At 41.9% G+C, this 20,733-nt stretch overlaps 1 protein-coding gene across 16 annotated transcripts in view; it reads left to right on the plus strand.

Annotated features, from left to right (window-relative positions):
• Window positions 1–20,733, plus strand: part of PKP4 (plakophilin 4) — a 252,688-nt gene that overhangs the window by 208,666 nt on the left and 23,289 nt on the right. For all 16 annotated transcript variants that reach the window (XM_055087993.1, XM_055087964.1, XM_055087995.1 and 13 more), the window contains 3 exons: window positions 2,949–3,077; window positions 4,195–4,408; window positions 20,043–20,226. In XM_055087993.1, the coding sequence (XP_054943968.1) occupies window positions 2,949–3,077; window positions 4,195–4,408; window positions 20,043–20,226 (527 nt within the window). The remainder of the gene's footprint in view (window positions 1–2,948; window positions 3,078–4,194; window positions 4,409–20,042; window positions 20,227–20,733) is intronic.

Raw genomic sequence — 20,733 nt, forward strand, 5'->3', positions numbered from 1 at the left:
TCCAGACACGCAGGCTCAGCGGCCATGGCTCACGGGCCCAGCCGCTCCGCAGCATGTGGGATCTTCCCAGACCGGGGCACGAACCCGCGTCCCCTGCATCGGCAGGCAGACTGTCAACCACTGAGCCACCAGGGAAGCCCAAGGATTACATTCTTGTGTTACTTGTTGTCTAGGGCCTGAAAACAGTTTCCTCACACATTTAGTCCAGTTTAATGGTTGTTTATGGGAGGAAGGCAAAGTCCAATACTTGTTACTACTCTACCATGGCTAAAAACAGAAGTCTGGGCTTAGGTTTTAATGAAGCAAATCTTGGCAAGCATTGTTGCCATCCAGCCAGCCCATGAATTGATAGAAGTCTTTCCAGGATAAATTTCGGCTGAAAATCAAGGTTGGAGTCAGTGTCAACTGAGCCGAACTGCCCATCTCCAGCGGGAGCCCACCCTTTGTGTTGTCTGGCTCAGGAGGCACCCAAGGATGCTAGGAAATCTTGACCATCCCTGTGCCATTTAAAGAGAACAGAAATGTGTATTTGTAATGATTGAGTCATCAAGGAAAGATTAAATCACACTCCTTGCACTCTGTTACTTACCTTATAGATTTATATATAATAGACTTTAGATAGATTTTCATCAGAAATAGTTAACATAGTATAGTTCATTTTTCAGGAATGGTGAATATTAGTAAAACACCTTTCATAATGCAAAGTATGCAAACTACTTTAGTCATCATAGCCAGCCTAAGAAGTTAGACATGATAGTTTTATTGTTCCTAATTTACAGATGGGGAAACTGAAGTTCTATGTAAATGGTTTTCAAAATCACATCACAGCTGAAGGACCTGGGACTTAAACATAGGCAATTTAACTCCAAATTCTGTGCTTTTTCTGCTGCGTTATCCTGCCTCGGCATTTATGGTTTTCTTAATGCCTGTTAATGACATCATCATCATCCAGTCTGTTCCCCAAGCCAGAAATCTCCATCTCACCCTTGATTTCAGTTTTCAGTAGATCATCTTGTTGCCGTGCAAAGAATAGATGGGGAAGGGAGTGATATTTGAAGCAGAGAGAACATGTAAGTGGCATGTAGAGGGTCCAGCCAAGATAGAAAGAGTGGATGGATTTGGTTTATATTAAATATTTTGGAGATAGTCAACAGAGTTTGCTGATGGATTGGATGAGAAGGATAAGGGAAAGAGAAAAATCAAGGATGGTCCTATTTTGAGCAAATGTGGGGATAGTGGATAGTCTCCTTGCCACCAGTCTTTTTTGATTCTAGTATATTCTCTACTTGGCCACCAGAGTTATCTTCCTTATAAATGTGACCTTGTTGCATTCTCTCACTCTTCTGCTTTAAGACCTCCACCAGCTTTCTGTTCCTTGTACGTGGTGATAACATATTAGACCACTAACCTCCACCTCTTAATTACTAATCCCGGGTTCCTCGTCTATCTATATCTAACGTTATTTGATAGTGCCTACCTCATGGGGCAACAGTCAAGGTAAGTGAGATAATATCTATAAAGCTCTTGACAGAATACCTTACACAGATAATCTCAATAAGTAATAATTCATATTATTGCTATTAAGACTAAACTTTTTTAGTTTGGCATACAAGCCCCTATACATAAAATTATGTCTTATTCAATGTTTGTATCTCCAGCACCTGTTCTGGCACCTGTAGCATAGTAAGAATGCACCAATGTGTGATATGAATATGTGTGTGCAGGTATGGAATGACCTGACCCTCTGTAGTGGATGAACCAGTTCATACTGGAGGCTTCCCAGAGAGGCTGTGGACCTTTAAAAACTGGGCCATAGAAGTATCACTGGGTCATTAATTTAAAGATTTTTTTTTTAAGTTTCTTCAAGATTAATTCATTTTTGATTAACAGTTTACTCCATCCTGTTATCAAAGTCTGCAGATTTGTTGCTAGTGAACCTTTTGTAAGAAGCTGGTCTTTATGTAACATAAGCATAAAATCACATTTAACAAGGATTCCAAACAGTGAGCCAATCAAGTTACATCAGAAAATCTGACAATGTGATGTTACCTGAAAAAAACATAGTATAAAAGTATGTATGTATATTTAATATGATTGTATACTTATTGTACAAGAAGTGGGATAGCACGGGGGTGAGGGCACAGACTCTGAAGGCAGATGCCTGGGTTCAAATGTTGCTCTGTTGTTGACTAGCTGGGTGACACTAGGCAAGTCGCTTAGCCCTTCTGCTTCAACCTCCAAATCTACAAGGTCAATTTAAGGATAGATGAACTAATATACATAAAATGCCTAGAATAGTGCCTGGCATGGAATAGTACATGCTATTTAGTAATAATCCAATTCTTTGGAAAAAATTCTGTACACACACATGTGCACACTTGCCTGCATATGTTGAAAAAAAAAACCAGTGGGAAATGTCAACAGTTGTTTTCTCTGGATATAGAGTTACTGCAAAAAATTTTTTATCATGTTTTATGTTTCTTATAATCAAGAGCAACCATATATATTAGATTTCTTAAAAATCATCAGGCACACAGTATTTCCACTGGCTCTTCCTCCTCCCTCCTCAGGAGTGACATCTCACCTAGCTGAAGTGCACTTGTTTACCTGAGCCTCACACCTGCAAATTTCTTACCCATGTAGAAAGGCGTAAAATTAGAATCAGGAGGAGGAAAACAAGAATGGAAAAGTCCCATATTAAGAACCTCTTTGTTACCCTGAATCTTTCTCTGCATCTGTGCATCATGATTTCTTTAAGATCATAAGCATCTGTGATATGTTCATCAGTGCATAAAAATTATTTACATACATACATATATATTTCTTTTAGGATTTTTGTAACTTCCCATTGTCTCCGCTGAGCTCTCTTCTCTGACAAATGTTTTGTTCAGCGTATCGGTAGAACATGGGCCTTCCTTTCTGAAGCCGCGTTTTTCTCATGCAGGGAGTTTGCCTGGCGTGATCCCGAGTTGCCTGAAGTCATTCACATGCTGCAGCACCAGTTCCCGTCAGTTCAGGCAAACGCAGCAGCCTACCTGCAGCACCTGTGCTTTGGCGACAACAAAGTGAAGATGGAGGTACAGGACCAGTGCCTGGGATGCCGGAATTGGCAGGGCGGGGAATGGGGAGGGCCGAGCAGTCCCTTTCCGTTTAGCAGCTGCGTGCTTGTGTGCTTAAGAAATGACCAGATGCAATCTAGAGGCCCTTTTCAAGGGGTGTTCTGATACCAGTTACTCTTTTACTTCTCAGCTATGCATTTCAATATTTCTTCGGAAAATCTGGGATGAGATTATTTCTTGAAGTACATTTAGCATTTTCAAATCATGTGTCCACTCATTAGCCTATTCATAAAACATGAAACAAAATCAATTTAACCTGCATTTTTAAAGTATTTTCTATAAAACTATTAGATACAAATTATAGTATGTACTTGTGAACTCATGTATTTTAAGAGATTCTGGTCAGAATCGGTGCCAACACACAATTAAGTAAAGGATTTATAACCATTACTAATGCTGAACATATATGAATATTTTATTTGAGATTTTAAGCTTTTGGGGCTTTTACAGAAACATAGTGAGTCATAGTTATTGGCTAGATTTAACATTTTAGACCTTTTTTCCTCCTGCAGTGTCATATGGAACTTAAGTGTTTTTCACCCCTTAAAATTTAGAACAACACACAGTTACAGACTAAAGGTGAATGCAGTAAATAAAGCCCCAAAATATTCACATAAGATATTAATGAAGTGACAAATGGAAGAAAATTTAAGGAGAGTCACCTAGAGAAACAATTCTAGAAAGCAAATGACTTCAGTCAAAAATCTCTTCCTGTGTTGTCTTCGATCCTGCATACGGCTTTGTTGTGCTTGTGTATTTGTGCATTTCACTTGGAAGTGACAGCATAATCCCTGTGTACATTCGGAGGGTTGGCGTATGGCCATGCTACCTGCCTGTGGCCTTTAATCCACCTAAGTCTCCCTTCCCTTCTTTAAGCCATGAACCCGTGAAAAGAGCGTCATCTTAGAGAGTGTCCTTAAAATTTATAGAACATGTATTTTTTTAGAATAAAAAATAATCATTTGAAATGATCTGGAGTTGTATGTTTTCCGTGATCTTTCCATAACAGACTTTTGTTTGATCTCTGATTGACCACATGTCACTTAGGCCTGGTACCTAATATTTTTCATTCTAGGTGTGTAGGTTAGGGGGAATCAAGCATCTGGTCGACCTTTTGGACCACAGAGTTTTGGAAGTTCAGAAGAATGCTTGTGGTGCCCTCCGAAACCTTGTTTTTGGCAAGTCTACAGATGAAAATAAAATCGCGATGAAGAATGTTGGTGGCATATCTGCCTTGTTGCGACTGTTGAGAAAATCTATTGATGCAGAAGTAAGGGAGCTGGTCACAGGTGGGTAAAGAAATGTGATCATGTCTTGGAGGAGATGTTGAAAACCATCTAGATTCTGCCCATGTATGGTGGCATTGTGAAGGACTTGGAGGTTCTAGGTTGGAGGTGACAATACAGTGCTCACAACTGTGACAAAGGCTGTGTGTAAGTTAATCTAATGATTCAGAAGTTACTTGCAGTGCTGCAGTCACCTCGACTAGTATCATTTATTGTACTTGTTAGTGCATAAGTATCAGCTAACAGATGTCTTGTCACAGAGGGCTGAATACGTCATTTTTCATTACATATTCCTTAGTAATTACTTGTTTTAAATAGACTGGCTCTCCTTCATTATGAAAATAAACTGTACTTAATGGATTGGCTACCTTCCACTTCACTTCAGCCTGTGTCTGAAAGCCTGTTAGTATCTCAGATGCTTCTCTAGGTACTGGAGATGTAAAGATGAATAAAACTCAGTCCCTGCCCTCAAGTAGCACTTCGATTCCAGAGGAACACAAGTGATTTTCTGTGAATGTCAGTGAAACGTGCAAGTGCTGGACTCCGTAGAGGTTGCATTGGGAGCACGGCAGATGGGTAGGGAAGTTCTCTGGTCAGCGTGAAACCAAAGCTGGCCGAAAGGTTGAGGAGGCATTGGCTGGGTTTACAGGGGAAATATTTCCAGTCGCAAGCAGAGGCTCAGAGACAGCATGGGTTATAGGGCGGAGCTGCCAGCAGGAGGGGGATGCTGAAAGGAGACAAGACCAGAGAGAAACACAGGCCTGGTTTGGGGAACTTGTGTCCCACATGCAGTGGGAGTGATTACAGGGCATGGCGTGGCTAGTTTGGGCTTTTATATGCATTCTTCCAGCAGGTAGTAAGGGTGGGGGATTGATTTGAAGTAGATGAGCCTGGCACCTGGGAGGCCTATGAGGAGGTCAGTAGTCTAGAGATAATAGCTTGAACTGTATCAGTGGTAGAAAGAAGGGGTGGGCAGTGGAGAAGAGGAAACAATGAGAAAAATATTTCATGGCCAGGCCACGATGGTCCAACCTGGGGAGTGAGAGTCCCAGAGGAACTGAGTGATGCTTTGTCTTGAGGTCAAGCTGAGAGAACAATTCTGCAGGAGGGCGATTAATGACAGCACTGTTTATAACAGAGTATTAGGGGGAAATACTGAGTATTCATTGGTAGGAAAATGATTAAATAAATGGCAGTACATTCACGCAGTGAAACCACATAGAAGGGCTAAAATAAGTGCGTTAGAGCTATGTGTAGCAACATAGATAAATCTCTAGAAACATTGGTAGAATAATAAGCACAGCATGACACTATGGTATATAAGTTTTAAAATATGCAGGTTGAGGCTATCTTTATTTTTTGATATAGGCACATGCAATAAAGGTAAAATTTTTCATTAGAATGATAAAAGACAGATTCAAGATAGTGGTTCCCTCTGCAGGGTGTGGGTAGAGAAAAAGGCATTGAGGAGTATAATCCGGCTCCAATTCTTTAAAAGGAAAGAGAAATCTGAAACAAAGAAGACAAAATGTTAATACAGTTGATCCTTGAACGACCTGGGGGTTGGGGTCCCTGACCCTCTGTGCAGTCGAAAATCTGCATATAACTTATGGTCAGCCCTCCGTATATGTAGTTCCTCCGTATCCACGATTCCACATCTGTGGATTTAACCAGCCACCGATTGTGCAATACTATAGTTTTTACTATTGCAAAAAATCTACATATAAGTGGACCTGTGCAGTTCAAACCCATATTGTTCAAAAGTCAACTGTATTTAACAAAGCTAGGGGTGGTGGACATCTGGGTGTTTGTTTTATATTTGCTATGCTATTTTTCATGCTTGAAATAGTTAATTTTACATGTTTTAACGACATTTTTTCCAAGTGAATCCCATTCTCCACTAGCTTCCACCATGAAATCAGAGCTTTAGGTTCTGTCAGCTGTTATTCAGTAATACTTAGGAATGTAGCAAACCATCTTGAATCTAATATTTAGTTAAGGGGAATCAACTTTCTCATAAGATATTAATGTTCAAAATAAGTACCCTGTACTTCCAATAAGGTATGAAAATTACGTACTAAAAGTAGAATGCACTTTATATATAATCTTAAACTCCAGAATGGACTGCCTGCCCTAATGTAATTTGAATATTAATGCTTTAACACATCTCAATTACATATTGATTTATTAGTAAGTCAATTAGTAAATCAATTTAGCTCCCTCTTTTTTTTTTTCGGTACGCAGCCCTCTCACTGCTGTGGCCTCTCCCATTGCGGAGCACAGGCTCCGGACGCGCAGACTCAGCGGCGATGGCTCACGGGCCCAGCCGCTCCGCGGCATGTGGGATCCTCCCGGACCGGGGCACGAACCCGTGTTCCCTGCATCAGCAGCCGGACTCTCAGCCACTGCGCCACCAGGGAAGCCCTAGCTCCCTCTTTATAAAATGCTTTTGAAGTATCAAACCCTCTCACACCAAAAAATAAATCATTTACATTTACATACTATGTATTGTGTATATGAAATGAAAATTAGGACAAACTAAATAGAATTAAGAAAAAAAAATTATAGACATATCCATTCTAGAAGTTAGCACAGTCACTGTGATTACACCCAAAATTTTGTCCTAAGCTCCCCATTAGGAAGACAGTGTTATTTGCAGTATATGAGTACTTTCTTTCCTCGTTTTATGTTTCTTTCCCATCATTTTGAACTCTTCTGTGAACGTTCAAGTAATTTCTCTCAGTACTACACCTGTGCAGCCGGCAAGGCTGCAGAATGATGTGTGCGGGCTCCCTGAGGGATCAGCAGTGATCCAGGGTCGACCTGACCTAGGAAGCACAGCTTCTACTAGATTTGGTTCTCTTTTGATCCTTGATGTGCAGCTTTTTTCTCTTCTTCTGTCATAATTTCCCACGGGAGGAAGAAGTCTTGGCTGCATTTTTGTTTCTGAGGTTTTATCCTTGGGAGAAACTCTAACAGTGTCTTTCATGAACTGAGCTCAAGGAATTTGTATGATGTAGTGATAAACAAGTAAAGTGCATGAATGTTTGGTGATTTTTTTTTTTCATTTTAGAATAAATCAAATTTATTTGAAGTAGAGCCAGACTTTACTATTAAGGGCTTTTATGTACTAATTTACCTGGTGCGTACTCTGGATGTGAGTGCTAATTTAGATGTTTTACTACATATATCCTCATTTCTGTTTGGGAACAGTACTAAGTTGCTGCGAACACAAAAGTTTTAAGACTTGGACCTTGACCTTGAAAGAGGATACGAGTTTTCATAATTCAAAAAGCTATTTCCCTAATAGATTGTATCAGTTCCAATATAAAATTAGCAACAACCTCGGATATTTCTTTTTTGGAAATAGCTGCCAGTAGCTTTTAGGCTTTTTTTAGAAGTATTTTTTGGCCATACTTATAGGTTAGGGAATATTAAGAACTGTTTTATAACTCTGTACTTTTACCTGTAACAGTTTATACTGATATGTGGACGGATTGCTTATGAAATGTTTTCTTCAAAAGTAGTCTTTGCTTTGGAATGGCAGTAGTGTGTGTAAACAATTCACTGAAATGACAGTATATAAAGGAGTTGCACCAGAGGACTTCAGAAGTGAGTTTCCAGTTTCAAAATGCTAAATGTCAGGGCTTCCCTGGTGGCGCAGTGGTTGAGAGTCCGCCTGCCGATGCAGGGGACGCAGGTTTGTGCCCCGGTCCGAGAAGATCCCACATGCTGCGGAGCGGTTGGGCCCATGAGTCATGGCCACTGGGCCTGTGCGTCCGGAGCCTGTGCTCCGCAACGAGAGAGGCCACAGCAGTGAGAGGCCCGCGTACCACAAAAAAAAAAAAAAAAAAAAAAAAAAAAAATGCTAAATGTCAGCCCAAGTTTGATTTGTACATAAACACTATCTACCTAATATGAAACTACCAAGTCATAATATAAATCAAGCATAGTTGCTTGGGGTTGTGTGTGTATTACATGTATACATGTATTCGTAGGTTAAGATTTATGGAGACAAGAAAAATTATTTATTCACATTTCTCAGTTCCAGAATTTAGTGGTACCAACTTTAACTGAGGATCAGTAATGTTTTAAGAGCAACTAATCCCTGATGTATTTCAAAGAATGACAAAATCAAGAGAACCTTGAGCTCTTTCATTAACTATTCCTGAAGTCAAATACTCATAAGCTGTCTCTAAATCACAGAATCACAAGGTTGGAGGGGACCTCCAAATTCATTTTGTCCAATCAGCCATCCAACGCATGGAGCCCCTGTACGGCTTCCACACAAAGTAGCTGCCCACCATGTGCTTGAACCCACAGGGATAGGGGGCTCATTACTTCATGGGATTAAGACTGAGCAGCACAGTTGTCCAGAAAGCAACAAGAAGACATTAAGTATGACTTGAGAGGCAAAGAAGATAAGCCTCAGGACCTCATTTTGCCTAAGAGTAGCCCTACAAGAGAAGACCAGTTAGCCCCAAATCCAGCCTTCCAGACCTTTCCTAACCAGGAAAGCATGTCCCCATCTGAACCATTTTCATTAAAACATGTCTGCTCCAAACATGGGTAGCAGGGTGCTATGTGACTGCATCACCCACCATTCCCTATCAGCTGCCCACCTCCTAGAAGATATCCTTCCAAATTTAATGTTCTTCCAGTGTCTCCACAAAATACTCTGGCCCTGGCCAACCTTGCACGATGCTTGGCCTTTGTAGGTATGGCCTAAGAGTTCTTCACTGTAAACTATAGTCAACTTAGGGTCATGAAATGTTAAAGCACAATGAACCATTGTGTTCAGAATATTGTGTTATTTGAAGAAATTACTGTCCCCTTGAAACTAGGTATTCTATTGTCCTTAATATTAAGTAATTCAACCTCATTATTAATTCAAAGCCTTTTCTTCCAGTTCCCTTTGTTTCAGTTTGGCATTTTTAATGCACTTCAATGCAGAAATTTTAGCTATTCTTTTAAAAAGATGTATTGCCTTTGATTTAAATGTAATAACTGCCCAGGGCCTGCATTTTTGGCCACATCTTAATTTGCAGGGGTAGAAAGGAAAACTACTTTTGGCCCAGTGTATTTTCCCAGGACAGTGTGGCTGTCATTGTTAATTAAAATAGTTCTCTAGTATGTGACATGATTCTTGTGTTTTCTTCATTGTGTTGAACATGTTCCAGGTTGGAACCTAATGAGCTTTTCTTTCAGTAATTGCTGATACGTGTAGGTGCTTAGGCTGAGGTTTTTATTACAAAGGTACTTTTTACCTTTATTGTGCTTAAACCTGAAAGCTGGATGAAGTATCGTTGTTCCCCAGTTGGGTTATAAAATGAATGTCTGCTAGGCCACAAACTATGGGTGGAAAGTGGGAACATCTTGTCACTGGAAGAGATATGTTGAACTCATTTGTTCAAGATTATTAAATATGTTTCTAAGCTAGGATATATGAGTTTCAAGTTATTGAGCATCCTGAAAACATCATTTTTTAAAACTATATAAACTGAAGATATTGCATAGAATCTGGAGGCCTACCTTTTAATGCACCAGATGTCCCAAAATTATCATGCTTCTCTTACCCCATTAACACTGGTGTTAAGTACCAAAAAGTAGCCTTTGAATAATAATGGACTTTGTTTAAATGACTGCTATATTCACATTCCTTCCAAGTTAGCAAGAGATTATTATTATTCATCCATATGGGTAAGTAAAATATTTCCACACTGTTTATTTTAAAAGTTTGGATACCAGCAATGGATTCCAGACGCTATGAAGAACGTGAAATTAGGCATATTCCCTTCCTGATCATTAGCTCCATATTTCTAATTAGACAGTAAATTAATAAGAAAATGATAGTTGTGCACCAAGGAAGGGTACATGGGCCAGGCTCAAGTTTAGCAAAGAGCAGGACATCCTATAAAGAGCCAGAGCCTAATGGACCTGCGTTCAGCCTTTTGGATGATTATGTGCCATTACAGAATGAAATGATTACTAAACATGTCCCCTTGGCCTAACTAATGTGCCTTCAAAACAGTCGTTTATTCCCTGTTGCAGAGAGGAGTTGGCCTATTACTTTCTGTCCTGCTTTTTGTGGGCCCCTAGAGCTGTCAGGAGTCTCATGGGTAGTTTTCAGAAATCCAGCAACATCACCTCCCAATTCCGAGCCCCAGTCAGTAGGATCCTTACCACTTGGCCCTCTTTATAAAATAATAGCAAGAGGAACGTGCACTCTCCTATTTACTGAACGCTTCAAACCATAAAAATTAGTAATGAGAAATAAAATGACAAAAGTTTCATTGGTAACAAAACAAAAATAGTTTAATAAATGCAACAACTCTTAATTCAGAGTCACAGAACTTTCTGAGCTGGAAAAGGCCCTAAAGAAATCTTCTCTTCTGCCCCCTGTAGTACAAGATGAGAAACTGGGATACAAAGAGATTGAGTCCAGAGGTTGGGTTTCTGACATGCAGGCTGGAGCTCTTCCTTCCCTGCCTCTGCCTGCCCTGGCCCATCCCCAAATCTGGGGGAGGGTGCAGATGCCCATTTTCACATGTCATTTCCCTTATTCTCTCAAATTACCACCAAAAAGGGAAAAGGAAAAAAAAAAATCCCATAATATCTCAGTTACTCTCTGAATTTCACCCAGGTATATAAATATTTTTGAACTTGGTCACTAGCACAGGCACATCAAACTAATGATCAGGTATATAATCCTAAAGCTTCAGGTTGCTTAGAAAACACGTGAACTGTGATTTTAGTCTTGTGAGTATTGCAGGATTTACAGTCTGAGTATGAAAAGATTTGACCTTGGGAGTGGAATATGACCTTCTATTTTGTGTGCAGGCTTCTGAATGCCGAGTAAGATGAGGCAGTCAAGTGGGGAGACTCAGAGATTCCTGTAGAATTCAGGTGGTCAGCCAGTGGTCAGGGTGGGGTCTCTCAGCACGAGACAGGCCCCATAATGACACTCCCTCAGTAAACGAGACAGCACGTCAGTATGAGGAGGATGAGAGCACATGACGAAATTCTCAAAAAGAGGGGCCCCAGAGACCCCACCCAGGTCCCTCGGGTACCTAGCAGTTTCTGAGTCTGTCTTACTTCCCGTGGCTTAGGACTGGAGGCACTTTCATCTCTAAGCTTCTGCTCGGAGCAGATGACAAGGTGGAAGCCTTAGTGCCATTACAAATGAATAAGCACATTCCTGGAACACATAAAAGTCAGCTGTGGAACCTACAACTGTGGGACTTTGTCCCGGGGAAATCTCTGTGGTAGTGTAAATAAATTCTCTGTCAGAGCATGAAACGACCTGAAGAGCACCCAGGGTGGCCAGGTCACTGCTTCCATTGCCGCCTCTGCATCAGAGCAGTTCTCTCAGGGGGCTTTCCCTTCATGTGACCCCTTCGCTTTTACAAACTCCCCCCTAACAAAAAGAATCATCCTTTACGTGCCTTACGGGCAATTCTTAGTCAGCAGTTCTGAATTTTAAACTGATTGATTTTCAGAGGAAATGCCTTTCCAGGGTACATAGGACTGTATGCCTCCATGATGTCACTAATCCTCTCAACCTACCCCTGAAGTTGGGAGATAACCCAGGTAAGAAAGAATATGGTGAAATGCAAAGTGGCTCTGTAAATGGAGCTTTAGAAATCGATAGATCTTTTCAAAGATGCTGTGATCCACCTTTGTACCTGAAAAAATCACAGAAACAAAGGCTTATGTTCTTTAAAGACTAAAAATATAAAGATCTATCATTCAGGTCCTTCGTCTGGGGACAAATTTAAGCAACAGGAGCAGTCCCCTTCAGATTGAATATGGAGGCTGGGGCCCTACCGTGTGCAGCGTCTGCGGCTAGCTCAAGTCTTCGGTCCCACACAGCCCCCTCCTGGGCAGCTTCCTTCTCTCAGATCACCTGAGCCCTCACTCACTGCGGTGGGAACCCGAGGTCCTGACCACCATGACCGCAGCTGGGCCTGACTTTGCCTTCCCATGCCTGGCATGGAGGATGCCTCAGCTGGGCCGGAAATCTCAGGGAGCAACAAGGGACACAAGGCAAGCCCACCAGGCTGGCCAGGCCAGGCCTCCCTGCAGGACCCCAGCTCTCGGGGCAGCTGCACTGCCCACCACCTAGGATGCCAGCTGTGCCAGCCAGCAAGGAGTGTAGCAAAGCCTAGCAAGGAGTGTAGCAAAGCCTAGCCTGGCAGCAGGGGTACGGGAAGAAGAAAGCCAGGAGCCAGGCCTGTAAGCCAGCTCCAGGACCGCACGTTCAGGTGCTCTACAGCTCACTGCACACGTTTTCAGCAACCTCTACTGAGATGGTCTCATCTTGGGAACCCTGGAAATGATTATCCACCACCATGACTTGTTTTCCTGGGAATTTATCCAGAGAAAAGCATTTCTATAACTGAAGACAGTACTTTTGTCCCACTCTCACAATAATTGCTTTCCCATTATTTCAGTTCTGTTTCAGTTTCGTAATTTATTCACAGCATTCCAGTCCTGGTGGAAAGTTTGAGTCATTTACCTGAAGCCACAAAATGGCAGACACTTCTCACACTACTTTTTTCCCGCTACCCCCTTGATTTCCTCATTTCTGTTACCTGTACCATATTCTCACACAGGAGGTGAACTGTTGGCTCATCTTTGACGTCACTCTCAGCTTGCGTCAGGCCCCAAATTCTCATCACAAGCACTCACTCTCCCTTCCTCTTTGCTTTCCCAGCCCCTCTGCACTCCATCAGGTCCTCGTCACATATGCTGCCTGACCTACTGTCCTGGGACACAGGCTTTGCCCCTCCTGGACCATCAGCTTCACTGTCCCCTCCTGGGATAATGCCTGTCCCTGCAGTCCATCCTTCCCCAGCTGCCGGTCCAAATCTGCAGCCCCTATCCTCACCTCACCTTCTGGGCCAACCCTAGCCTCAAGGTTTCCCCACTCCTGCTCCTCCCAGCTGGGAGGGCACCCCCCACCAGCCCGCTTCTCCCTGGCCTCCGCCCTTCACACGCCAGCTCGAACGCAGTGGTCTCCAGTTCCACACCAGGGCAGAGGTTTGCCTGCTAAGAAAAACATCCAGGGAGAGGCAGCATGGTGTCAGAAGTGAGTGTGGGCTCCAGAGTCAGATCCACTTGTTTCCTTCCAGCTCTGGGAGCCCCGGCAAATCTCCTCACCCGGTACCAGCTGCCCGGTGAGAAACACAGTACCTGCCGCTTGGCGTTTCTGTGGAGCTGGCCTTATTGCTCTTCCTACTGGTGGGTGCTTTTTCAGAGCTGCCTGGTGCCGCAACTATTTGTGGCAAGGCTTCCTGGGAGCAGAGAGCTCACCTACTTGTATCCCTTAGAGTCTGGCATGAAAACGTCCCTACCAGCATTTTCCAGTAGAAATGTAAACGCAGGGCACATGTCATTCTGAACTTCCTAGTAGCCACATTAAAAAGGAAAAAGAAAAATGTGTTTATTTTAATAGTGTAGTTTGTTTAACCCAATAGTTCCAAAATATCACTTCAACTTGTAAGCAGTATAAAAACAGTGAGGTGTTTTACATTCATTTTTTTCATACCAGGTCTTCATAATCCAGTGTGTATTTTACACTTACAGCACATTGCAGTTTGGACCAGCCACACTGCACGCGTTCGATAGCCACATGCAGCCAGTGGCTGTTGTATTGGACAGTGCATGTCTAGGCTGTGCTTGGGTGTAAGTAACATGTGTCTAAAAGGCATGAGGTGCAGAGCTTTAATGCCGGAAGGGGGCAGGGATGCAGGTGGCCGTGTTGTGACAGGATATAGTAGCCATAGCATCTTGTCGTTACTATGCTCAGCTGAAAGTTGCAGAGGTTTATAAAAACCCTACTGGGGTTAGGGAAGAGCTTCGGGGCAGCTGCAGAGAGAAGAAATGGAGACGTGTTTTTGCTAGATCCTGGGTGTTTCAGCCAGAGACCATCTCGGGAATCACGATGGAGGCATGTGCTAGGAGCAGACAGGGGACCTGGGTTCAAAGGCCTATATTCCTGCCTTGTTATCCACAGACTATGGGTTTACGAGAAGCACACATGCTTGGACGCTTATATGCAATCTGCAGCCTTGATGTTTTATATTTTCACTTTTCGTCTAATATTTCTACAAGAATGCTTGAATGCTTGCAGGGTGGGTATACACGACACCAGCCTGTTCCAAGCAGCCCATGGATGCAGAATAGCCGGGAGGGGATGAACATGTATACCAGGCAGTTCTGACCCCCAGAGAGCTGAAGCATGATAGTGACTTATCATGATGCTTGCTCTGTGCAGGGAATGATGCGGCCAAGACCGCAACTGTCTCTTCTCTCGTTTAATACTCTTCGCACCCCTAAGGCTTGGGTGCCTCGTGGACATCTCATGAAAGAGCATGTCTGAAACAAGAATGTCAGGAACAGACACTGAGCATGAAGCCAACTCATGAAAGAAAATGCAGGGGCACGTCCAGTGGTGATATTTGAAGTGCACTAGCACTTTTTTGGCTGTTTTATTTTTCTCTTTTGCAATGCCCATGAACCCTTGTGTTGTGCAGTTTGGGGAGGAGGGGTTGGTTGTTTGGGTATTTTTTTGATAATTAGGAAGCAGCAAAAGTTAAATACTATATAAAGATTAATGGGTTTAGATTTCTTTCATATCAGAAAAAGAAAGAAAAACAGTTGCATAGGCTGTTATGTATTTATGCTACCAGAGAAATAGCATTTTCAAAATGTTGTTTGGTTGGTTTTCCAATGTCCTTTAAGAAATGCATTTTTCAAATGGTGCTATTATTTTAATTAATCAAGTAAAATCAGTTTTAATTTAACTATGAAATTCTCATTTGGCTTAAGAATAGCTATAATGCTAGTTTTAAACATGCACTCTTTCAAAATTCTGTGGCCTAGGATTTATGTGAATGGTATTTTAATTACTTTATTCATTCTTTGTGGGGAAAATGAACTTTCATCTCTTATGGCAGTTTCTCATTGTGGTTACTGGTTACTCATAATGACGTGTACTTTTTCCTGTGGTAGAGAATAAGCAGCGTTTTCTACAGTAGTATGCAGGAAATTCCCTAATATTTTCAAAATGAGTTTGTTTATATATATTCTTAGTTCTCACAACAAATAGCTAATTGCTTTAAATAAAAACCTCAAGTTTCCTAAACTGAATTATAGTTTATTTTTAACTTTCTTTTAAGGAACCAAGAGGCAGTGGAGTGGGCTGCTAAATATTTTTGAAAATAATTTTGCTCTAGGACATCGGAGCTGGAGGTTTATCATATTGATGGAGAATGCTAATATTTCTGTATTTCTCATCAGTCTCGCTACATATGGGAGCTGGTGTATTTTCCATTTGTTACTTACTGTTCTAGGAACATTCTCCCTGACCCATTAAATGAAGCCCTAGACAGAGTAGGTGGAGAGAACATTGTTTTATTACTGCTTTAGTGAGGCAAGTGCACGCAGGTATTATTAGTTGGTCTTAAGAATGGTGCTTTTTACTTTGAGTAGAAAAGCCAAATTAATCATTCCGTAGCTAAGGCTTTTAAGTTTAAGTGAACCTTCTTCATCCAGTGTTGGTTGATCAGAACTGGTTGTTTTGGCTTTCCGTAACCTTTATTTTTGAAAAAGAAAGTGGGGAGGAAAAACCAGTGTCTTGGAACTTGCTTTGGTATTCAAAATGGCAAGTTAAATCCATACCAAATGTAGTTTTTTGTGTTACATAGCAAAGTACAGGATTAGAGGGATAATGTAACTCTTAATGCGGGATCAGAAAGCTGCCTTTGTGTGGATGCCACAGACTTAGCAAAAATAGAATCTTTCATTTCTTCTGATCAAGAATAACTTTGAACATTTTTTGAAGTTGCAGGAGAGGTAGCTTTAATTTCTATAGCAGACTGATTTTATGAGTCATTTGAGTTGACCGAAAGATAACCTAGTCAGCTGGCCTACAAGTCTACTGAAGGATTACGTATTTTTAAGTAACTTAACATTTTATAATTGGGCAACACTGGTCCTTTCTTTTTGCAGTCTGAGGGTTGGGGATTCAGGCATTTTGGTGTAACTTACCTTCTGGTTCTGGGAGATAGAGCAGCAACGTAATTCTCCTAACCCCATAGCTAGGGTGGTAGTTTCAGCAACCATCCATTTTGGTCTTTGTGAGAAAAGCAGGCAAAACTATGCTGGAAAATTCCCTTAAAGATCCAGACCACTGTTCTGACCCTCTCCATGTAGTTACCGACCTCAAGGGACACTCTCAGGACACTCAGTTTTAAGAAAAGGTGTGAAAGGGAGGGAATACATATTTAGGTGCTAAATCTGACAGGCAAAATATAAAAGGGAAATCTAAAAGCAAATACAGGCTATTAAATTGGATCCATCAACATATATTTCTGAGCACCAATTATGTCCCCTGCCTATGTGTAACCAGACATATAAAAGAAAGGATAATGGAGTGTTTCTTACTCATTATACTTGCCTAGTGAAATTTAATATTAAATTTAGAAAAAGAAATGCTCATCATCCTGTAAAAAGTCAACATGTAGAATTTCAAGCCTACCAAATAATTAAATGGGAAGTGAATTCATTTTGTGCATCTTGACTCTTTAAGGTATTGTGTGTAAAGCACACAGTGCCTAGCACAGAGTAAAACCATAGTAAATGGCCAAGTTACTATTGTGTATGTTGATTAACGAATGTTTCTGCTCTCCAATCCCCTGTAGATGTAATGGCTAATAGTAAACTGTAGAATGACATATAACTCCACTGGTCATTCTAAACGCCTGACAAGGAAAAGAAAGAGCCAGACAAAATCCTTGTTCCAGCACAGAAAGTCAGGCGAATCCACAAACCTGGGAACTCTCCTCTTGCCAGAGTAGGTCTTAGAAGTAGCCAGGAGTGGAGGCAGGAACCATGAAAAACAAGCTTTTCTACCAGCAGTCGGAGAACTTCTAGGCATCAGCTCCAAGATCCAACGTGCTAAGTAAGAACCACCCCTCTTCGTAGTCGTGTTTTCACCTGAAGTGTGTGACTCAGCACTGTTCAATTTTCCGTAGAGATGTATCTAATTTTATACCTATAACCTACAGTATGACAGACTTTACTTTCCATAAACCTTGCCTTAAATTAACGTTACTGGCATGCATTTATTCTGTGAAATAGAACGTAGCTTATTGGAAAATGCAGCTCTCCCCCATGTGTAGAAGTTCGTGGAGTGAGGACTTTGAAATGCTTTCACGGAGAGAAAAACGGCTCCAGTGGCCTTCAGAATCGCATTTTATAAAATTGTCCTCAGGAGAGGTTAGGAAGTGACCCTTCCCCACCACTGGCCTCTGGGCCACGTGCTGCCCCTCTGGCTGACTCAGGCCCCGGGCAGGCCCCTTCAGAGCGCTGGGTGGGGCGAGGTTGGCCTCGTTGGCAGAAAATGTTAAAGCCCTGTTCGCGGCGGCTGTTATCATCCATGCTTCTGTACCTCAACCCACTCTCCTTCTGTCTTCTCTCCCCTCACCTATCATTTGGGTCAGAACCAACCTCCAGAGACTCGTTTTTCATCCTTAGCGCCCAAGGTCTCTTCTGTGGTCATCCGTCCTCGGATACTTTTCCCCTAATACAGTGCTTTTCAAATGTCTTTTAGACACAAAACCCTTTTTTCAAACAGAAACATACAGTGAAGCCCAGTATTGAGAACAGATAAGGATGGAGCTGCTCCCGGTAAACTGGGGTGGGATCTGGAGCCCTGCCGCCAGTTCTCACCCACCTCCCACGTGGCTGCCCCTAGCAGCCCAGCGGAACCCCCAGAGTCCAGGGAGCCCGGTTTAAACCCACTCACATAGATGCAGCCAGTTTTATCAGAATCCACAGAGAAGTAGCTCAGCTTGTGGAGTTTCAGTTCACTTCGTAAGCACCTGCAGTGTGTGCTGCCCTCTCACCAGGACCATCAGCCACAGGATAGTTATGGAAACGAAGGTCTGTTGTGGTGGACAGAACAAGCCTTCAGAGGCAAAGCAGGGTCCTTCCTTTTCCCGATGCTAGACTCTCCAAATCCCCCTCGAGTCCGAGGCTGACTAGATGGGTCACCGCTGACGCTGAGGTCCTGAAAAGCTGTGCTTATGGTGGGCTGTCCCACCCCAAAGGGTAGGAGCAGAGAAAGGATGAAAGGCTTGGGGGAACAAGGGAAACCCAATCAGCAAGGCCCAGAAGTCAAAGCCAAGTGAAAGAGGAGTCAGGACCCAGGCCCAGCACAGAGCCCAAGCATCTGCCTCTGTCATTGACCATCCCTCCACGGTGTGAGTGGGTCAGGGCAGATGTGCGGGGAATGGATGGTCCTCTCGGTTCACAGAGTATTGTTTTACTCTCTTCAGTTTTAGCCCTTTGCTTGAACCCCTCCTCCCTCCATAAAGAAAGAAAAGCTCCTGTCAGCTCTCTCCCACCTCCCTCCTTCGTAAGGGGCCCTGCAATTTTAGGCCCCGAGAAGGCTGTGCAGGCAGTTTACAGGCTAGCTCCTTGGTCACCAGAGCCAGAGCAGCAGTTTTCAGTCTTGTCTCTGGCCCAGCACTCTAGATCAGTCATGTTCACAAGCCTCACATGCTTCCATGGACACGGGCGGGTTTTGCCAACTCCTTCCCCTGCACAGGCCTCGAGCGTTTTTGTGTGTTGATAGTTCTAAAATCACTATACTGACTGATGCAACGTGCCAAGGATACATCAGGAGTGCAGGGCTCTGAAGATCCAGCTGTACTGTCTCCTCCACCCCATCCCCTCTTCCTTAGGGAAAATGCATCAATGTGAAAATGACATTAGAGTAGGTATAATCCTGAATTTGCTCTAATTTCTAAGAGTAACTATTAGGAAATATGTGCTTTATAACAATAATTTAACCCTCTTATGTTTGACACAGAAACGAGGACCCTCTAATATGCTTATAATTCAAATAACACTCTAATAAGCTACATTTAAGATCTGGTGTCCTATTTCGTATCTGGTGATACGAATTACAATATTGGGAGCTTTTAATTTATTGTTAGTCTCGCCTGTATCCAAAAAGGAATGGTAGTAACTTGCACATGCTGATAAAACTCTTAACATGGAAATAGAAATGTTTAAACCTTATCTAAATAAGGGAGATAAGACAAATGTAACCACCCTTTGTGCAAGTTACTGCAAGCATAATATTTAAGCATGAGCTTCCCGGTAGCAAAAGTAAGAAAAGGAAGTGTGATGAAGAGAAAGTGTCCTTCTTTTAAGAAAGAGAAGTTCTTTTCAAGTACTGAATTTTAAAAATGGTTTGTCACACACAATGAACCACATTTTTACAACCATCACAGATGCATCATATTTATGACCCTTGATTGGATTGTGCCCCTCCCCCTCACAGAGTAACTCTAATTTGCTTTGCAAAACCATAGTCATCTTGCCTAATAGGTACATAGGCTCCAAAACTTAAGATAAGGACGACTTGGTAATATACTGCCAGAAGCTTACATATGTTCAGTCAACATTTATTAGAGGTCCATCCCCAGCCTGGTTGTAAATTCAGGCCATAGATTAGGTTTGGAACACACTGAATTCCCATCAATTAAAGCTAATATGTTTATTTCATTACTAAAACTGCAGGATTTCTAATTGATTTGATATTTAAAATCTCATTCTTTAGGAGTTCTTTGGAATTTATCCTCATGTGATGCCGTAAAGATGACAATCATCCGCGATGCTCTCTCAACCCTGACAAACACTGTGATCGTTCCACATTCTGGATGGAATAACTCTTCTTTTGATGACGATCATAAAATTAAATTTCAGACTTCACTCGTTCTGCGTAATACGACAGGTTGCCTGAGGTAAATTTCTGTTTCTTCTTTACAATTAAGTCTGTGATTAAATAATATGTGTCATAGCTAAGTTGATTTCAGGATGATTTAATATTTCATTTTTATTAATATCTCTCTAAGTTTCCAAGTTTTTTTTTAATTTAGACCACTGGGCTTTGTTATTCTATGAGGAAAACATTGTGAGCACAGAGCAGTGGCTTGAGAGACATTAACTTATAAATGACTAACTTATAAATGACTCTTCTATAGATCAGTCAAAAAAGCCCTTTCGGTATGACATTACTGTCAAAATTCCAGTGTTTTCCACTTGAGCAGCATTTTTCTGGTTGTCACATTCTGATTGCTAATGTGTTGGCAGCCTGGTGTTTGTTTAAATTCAAAATGTGGATGTGCAAACTTCAAGTTATAAAGTAACTTAGTCACAGGGATGTAATGTGCAGCAAGGTGACTGTAGTCACTAATATTATGCTGTAAAGTTGAAAGAGGCTAAGAAAGTAAATCTTAAAAGTTCTCGGG

This window comes from Physeter macrocephalus, chromosome 2 (assembly GCF_002837175.3).
Source record: "Physeter macrocephalus isolate SW-GA chromosome 2, ASM283717v5, whole genome shotgun sequence".
Classification (NCBI taxonomy): Eukaryota; Metazoa; Chordata; class Mammalia; order Artiodactyla; family Physeteridae; genus Physeter; species Physeter macrocephalus.